General features: G+C 31.5%; 1 protein-coding gene across 2 annotated transcripts in view; it reads left to right on the top strand.

Annotated features, from left to right (window-relative positions):
* LOC106466391 (nuclear receptor corepressor 1-like) overlaps positions 1 to 6,708 on the top strand; it is a 61,071-nt gene that overhangs the window by 32,507 nt on the left and 21,856 nt on the right. For both annotated transcript variants that reach the window (XM_022394391.1, XM_022394392.1), the window contains exons 6-9: positions 1,196 to 1,369; positions 2,679 to 2,795; positions 3,958 to 4,014; positions 5,820 to 5,872. In XM_022394391.1, coding sequence (XP_022250099.1) covers positions 1,196 to 1,369; positions 2,679 to 2,795; positions 3,958 to 4,014; positions 5,820 to 5,872 — 401 coding nt within the window. The remainder of the gene's footprint in view (positions 1 to 1,195; positions 1,370 to 2,678; positions 2,796 to 3,957; positions 4,015 to 5,819; positions 5,873 to 6,708) is intronic.

Genomic DNA, 6,708 nt, shown 5'->3' with positions numbered 1-6,708 from the left:
AAAATGTTAATCTGTGTATGAACGAGGCCAGATTGGATAAAATGGTTAATCTGTGTATGAACGAGGCCAGATTCGATAAAATGTTAATCTGTGTATGAATGAGGCCAGATGACTGACTTCCTCCTTGTCTAATATTAATTATGTACACACACAACACATTATTTTTAATAAAATATTGCACAAATACTAAAGAAATATGTCCCTGGTATCTTGCATAGAGATGGTGAGTGCTATAAAGCTTTACTAGTTTTGAGTTTAGTCATTCCAAATATTAGGCTTAAAAAAGTTGTTAGTCTATGAAATTCGTTTATGTTTTTTGTATAATAGTTTCTGTCCAAAGTGTCACATAACTCAATATGATATTAGGTCAACAAATGTTTGATTAGTATGATTATGTAACAGTCACATCTCAATCTAATTGTCGAATTAGTAATATAGAATCTTCTCAGATCTTCTGATTTAACAATTGGAAACTATGATCAGTACAATCTTTTGTGAAGTAGCAAATAGTTTTTTAAACTGAAGGGTGAAAGACTGTTTCCTTCTGGAACTACCAAATATGTGTTTCTTTAAATATACAACCATATATGTTTCAGTTCTAAATATTTGTGGAGTTTCAGTTCGACATGCCTAACTTGACACGTCTGTAGTCTAGTACTAAACTGTTATAGTGAACTACATTCAGTTTTCCATAGGCCTAATTAAAAAGCACAAAATTCTTTAAACAAAAATAGTAATGTAGATGAAAATATATTTTATTAAATTTTTGAATATAACAACTATGCTGTTGAAATTTATTAAAATACATAGAAATAATATGTGAATAGTTTATTTAAAAGGAAAACTGTCTAAAAAAACTAATTACATGCTTAAACAAATATTGTTTTTTTTTATCTTTTCGCTAACCACACATTCATTTAACATTTTGTTCAGCTATTTAAGTACTTGCAGTGATAGAAGTCAAATTGATGTAGTTTATTTTTAACTGTTACTTTATTTTTAATAAAGAAATTATCGAGAACAAGTTTACATATGAAACGATGATATTTCAAGTAAAAACGTGGCTAAAACGTTGACAGAAACAGTCATGTTGGAAATTATACTTGATTAAATGCAGCTGTTTTCATTGTTTTTTTATTCAAAGATCAAATGTTGATATAACATTTCTTATATGATGTCATGTTTTCTTCTCCAGGATCTGATGTACAATCCTCAGGTTGAGGCCATTTCTCCAACACCTCCAGAAGATACCAGATTCCTAGTTTCTCCTCAGAGATCATCAAAAGATGATGTTCTTCAGTCGATTAACAGGATCAATAGAGAAATAGTTCAACTGGATCAGCAGGTTACAAACTTGCAAAAAAAACAGGTGACTAACAAAACAGGTAACTGACAAAACAGGTGACTAACAAAACAGGTGACTAACAAAACAGGTGACTTAGAAACAGGTAACTAACAAAACAGGTGACTAACAAAACAGGTGACTTAGAAACAGGTAACTAACAAAACAGGTGACTAACAAAACAGGTTACTGTGGTTCTGTTGTAATTTAAACCTAGTATTTAAAATGCGACTTGTTACCAAGGTTTACGTAGAAACAAGCTGTACAAGAGGTTGTTACTTAGTCACACTAAAGTAAGACAGTAATGCTTGGAGATGGCCTGAATGGGTAATGATGGTGACAAAACCTTGTCCGTTTGCTGTTATGTTAAACTTATATTAAACTTTTTCTTCGTTACCCATTCAAGCCTTGTCCAAGTATTATTAGTCTCAAAGTGGGTTCCTCGTCATCGAAAAACAGTGATGATAATCTTGTGGATTGTTCGTTACTTTCGTAATTAAAGATAGAAACGTAGATGTTTGTTTTGTTCAGATATTTAACCTTGAGAAGAAAACACTGACATCAGAAATAAAAGTTTTAAAGTTGAGCTCGTTACACATGCTGAATAACTGTAAAATTGAATATTTCTGACACTTTTCTTAGAAGATTCATGAAGATTGGTTATAACTCGTGTCAGCGGCAAGCTGTTTCTTTAAATAGTTTATAACTTGTGTCAGCGGCAGGCTGTTGATTTTTACCCTCCAACAATGTTTATTCTCGACATAAGTTATTCAAATGAAAGTCAAGGCAGAAGACGTGACACCCACCTGAGGAAAACAGACCAATGTTCTGTCAAAACATGTATCTTCCACCATCAATAAAACTCCTCCTTATGCTTATAAATCATTGTTTGCCTATCTATTAATATATTAATGTAATTTACTTTCTTATACAAGTATGACACCCTCAAATTTTGTTATTAAAGTTTTAGTCTAAATTTCCTGTTCTGTTAAAATAACTTTGGAGCTAAACTGAATGAATAAAATGCTTATTCTGAATGTGTTGCCAATCTCTCTGAATCATGGTTGCATGTAATTTCAAGAAATAAAAGCCATGGCAGCCATCTAATTTATTGAATTAACTCTTTCAACATGGGCTCGGTCCCTGGGATCAACCTCGTAACCATTTTGTGCTTGTTATAGTTTTCATTCCATAACTTTTAAACCTATAGCATTGTCAGGTAAAGGAAGCAGTAGCAAATGATATTTACCTAATGTTCTCAGTTGTTTGGTGTAGTGTTTAGATGAGTGTGTAAGGTGAAATGTTAAACTAATTTTTTTCTTTTTTCCTCCAACAGCATCAGTTAGAAAGAGAAGCAAGTCAGCCCTCTGATAGCAGCGATATCTCACAAGAAACATCAGTGTCAGAATTGAAACAACTCAGTAGAGCTCAGTTAATTTATTCAGATAACAAGGTGAGTTGTTCAGTTCGGGAAATTGTTTGCAAAGTTTTGTTTTACGTTTTAAATATACCTGCGAAAGATGATAATCTCCTTAAAAATATATATTTGTTTATTTTGAGGTATTGCTTCATTTTTTTGTATTCTTGAGATTCCATCTGTAGAAAAAATGTAAAAGCAAGTACTGTTTGCTTTAGATAGTTTAACATCCTTCATTGACTCATTATTTAATTTCTGTAGTGCATTGCAATCTGCTGGTCGCGGGTTCGAATCCCCTTCCCACCAAACATGCTCGCCCGTTCAGCCGTGGGGGCATTATAATGTGACGGTCAATCCCGCTATTTGTTGATAAAAGAGTAGTGCAAGAGTTGGCGGTGGGTGGTGATGACTAGCTGCCTTCCCTCTAGTCTTACACTGCTAAATTAGGGACGGCTAGCGCAGATAGCCCTCGTGTAGCTTTGCGCAAAATTCAAAACAAACAAACAAACTGTAGTGCATATTGGCATATAGAAGACATACTATAAATAAACGACCTCATAACTTAAATTGTTTCTCAATTAAGCTATTGTCTGTTATATCTCCAACATAAAAAAAAAACCTCTTTAATCAACCAAGACTCTAAATTAAAAACGCTCCCGAAGAAGCTGTAAAGCAAAATGTTGAGCGTCTAATTAAATAAAAACAAGATTTTGGTGTTATAAGTTTGTTTATTTGTAGTATCTCTCAAATACTATTTAATGAGAGGAAATCACCGACGTGTACTTGATTTTACTGTGCCTCTCAAGTGGTTTTATATCACCTCTGTTGGTAAGTTCACTTGCAGAGTAGTTTACTAGTCGTAGATAAATTTAATAACATAAAATAGTTGCTTTCATTTCAGCTGCAGTGGAAACTTGTTCACCTTTCCATGACATCTTGTACAAGAGAAGGAATTGTGATTGTTTAAAACCATTTTTTGTAATTTGGGTTATTTTCTTATGATTGTGATGCTTGTATCTTGTGTTTGTATGTTTAGTGGATGATGAAGATTTTCTTGTTTTACTAAAAGAAGATACTGATATGAGCAAATTGAAAACATTGACAAAAGAATAATACAAATTTGAAATCAAAATTTTCTTGCATGTTTCTTCAGATAACTAACTTTTTTTTTTTTTCACTTTTACAAAAAAATTTGAAGAACAAAGCTCGGAAAGCCCAGAACTTCATGGAGCATTTAGGGCCTAAGATAGATCTGGTAAGTCTCTCTGGAAGGTAGTATAAGCTTAAGCAGATTATAACGTAAATTAAACCTTCCGAAGAATTTCAGCTTCTCTTGTGTAACTAAAAAAAAAGTGAGAAATCATAGCTTATAATTTCTTTTTAGTTACCTAAGAAAAGTTTAATTTTTTCAGAAGTTTAGAGAAATACTAGGGTTACCTTGTCGAGGTCATAAATTAAGTCTGAGTAATGTTTAAAATATATAGCACACACTACTTTTAACCAAACTGTGTTATACTTTCTGTACACATAATTTCCACAGAAAGTAGTCTTAATTGATTATTTTGTACAGGGCATGTCTTTGTGTATGTAACATCGAAACACTAGGACAGACTTAGCACTCAACCCACTTTCTTGTTAATCTTCAGTAGCTAGAACACACAAAATAGAAATAAGGTTTTATTTCTTGGTTTTACTTTTCCTGCATATTCGTATTTTAAAGCTTGTTTGTCTGTCTGTATGTTAAGTGTGTGAGCTTTTAATCAGCGTAAATATAAGTTCAGTAGTTATTGTTTTAGCTTGAACGTGTTGGATCTAATTTGAAGTGATAAAAATGCTATTCAAGGCTAAAAATAGTAATTGCTTACATCATTATGGTCGTGTAAAATTTGTATTTAAAAGACCAGACTTTAAAATATCCAATTTGATTTTATTAATACCAAGTATTGATGTTGGGGAAGATTAATGTTTAGAATATGATTTACTGTATTTGCCTGAATATAATGCACACCAAATTTTGAAAGGTAAATTGATGAAAATTCGTTTAGTGTTTTACACGAGTTGTACAAAAGGTATTGAATAGTTTCTAAATACAGTAAACAACTATCGATGTATTAAACATTTTTGGAAACTTTCGTCAAAATGTTTTTTATGGGTCAATTTATTAAAAAGTTTATACGTGGTAATACACTAAACTAATCATTCATCTTCATCATCTCTAGAATTGTAGGATTATCTTCTTTGAACCTTTGCTTCATCCTCTTCTGATTCCCAAGTATTTCATCATCCATTGCATTGGATATGCAACATTTTTTTGAAACCTCTAATGATGAATTAATGATGTTAACTTCTAGTGAAATACCTAACAAAATTGACCGTGCACCAATATAATGCGCAGTCAGTTTTTGGGGAAGTATTTGGAGGGGAAAAAATGTGCATTATATTCGGGCAAATATGGGGTATGTTGCATTTTTTTAAGACTTTTATTTTTTAATAGAATGACACAAAATTAAAATGCAAGTCTTTATAAGTTCATAGCTCACTGGGCACATTAAAAACGTAGATTTGAACTTGTGAGGAGATTTTTTGTGCATCAGCATATTTTATTGTTACACATGAAAAGAAGTCCATTTCTGTTTGTATTAATGTAACAAAATGTCCTGGTGATTAGAAATCTGTTTCCTTACTAATTAGTTACACAGGATCATTTATTAGGTTCATTTCATGTTGGAGGATTGTAATTGGTCTGTTGAAGTCTGCTATTTTTAATACATCAAAAACACTGATCTTTGTAAATAATTCAGAACTCAGTAATAGATTGACCTGTACAGAATACCAAATTTTTAACCTGTACAGAATACCAATCAATCTATTATTTTTAATTTTTAACCTGTACAGAATACCAATCAATCTATTATTTTTAACCTGTACAGAATACCAATCAATCTATTATTTTTAACCTGTATCGAATACCAATCAATCTATTATTTTTAACCTGTATCGAATACCAATCAATCTATTATACGTTTTATAGTTGATGTTCTGTTTTGTTTTTTACATTAGCCATTGTACAACCAACCATCAGATACTGCTGTGTACCATGAAAACAAAAGAAAGTAAGTAATAAAAAATACATATTTCAAGTGGTCCACTCATGGCCTAGTGGTTAACATGACAGACTGTGAATCCAAGGGTCCATAGTTTATGTCCTGTTGCCTGGGTGTTGTTGACTAGCTGCCTTTCCTCTAGTTGCTCAGTTCAAAATTAGGAACAGCTTGCAGAGATATTTCTTTTGAAGCTTTGCTTGACTATCCAAATTAAACATACTTCAATTAAAGCTTCAATAATTATTACAATAACAATGAAGTTAAGTTGCATTGGATTAATATAGTATAGATAGTCCTATAGGTCAGTTATAGTATAAATAGTCCTATAGGTCAGTTATAGTATAAATAGTCCTATAGGTCAGTTATAGTATAAATAGTCCTATAGGTCAGTTATAGTATAAATAGTCCTATAGGTCAGTTATTAATATAGTATAAATAGTCCTATAGGTCAGTTATAGTATAAATAGTCCTATAGGTCACTTATTAATATAGTATAAATAGTCCTATAGGTCAGTTATTATAATAGTATAAATAGTCCTACAGGTCAGTTATTAACAAATTATAAATAGTCCTACAGGTCAGTTATTAATATAGTATAAATAGTCCTACAGGTCAGTTATTAACATAGTATAAATAGTCCTTTAGGTCAGTTATTATAATAGTATAAATAGTCCTTTAGGTCACTTATTAACATAGTATAAATAGTCCTACAGGTCAGCTATTAACATAGTATAAATAGTCCTGCAGGTCAGTTATTAACATAGTATAAATAGTCCTATAGGTCAGTTATTGATATAGTATAATAGTCCTATAGGTCAGTTATTAACATAGTATAAATAGTCCTA

Source organism: Limulus polyphemus, unplaced genomic scaffold (assembly GCF_000517525.1).
Source record: "Limulus polyphemus unplaced genomic scaffold, Limulus_polyphemus-2.1.2 Scaffold2247, whole genome shotgun sequence".
Classification (NCBI taxonomy): Eukaryota; Metazoa; Arthropoda; class Merostomata; order Xiphosura; family Limulidae; genus Limulus; species Limulus polyphemus.
This window is presented reverse-complemented; position numbering and strand designations above follow the sequence as displayed.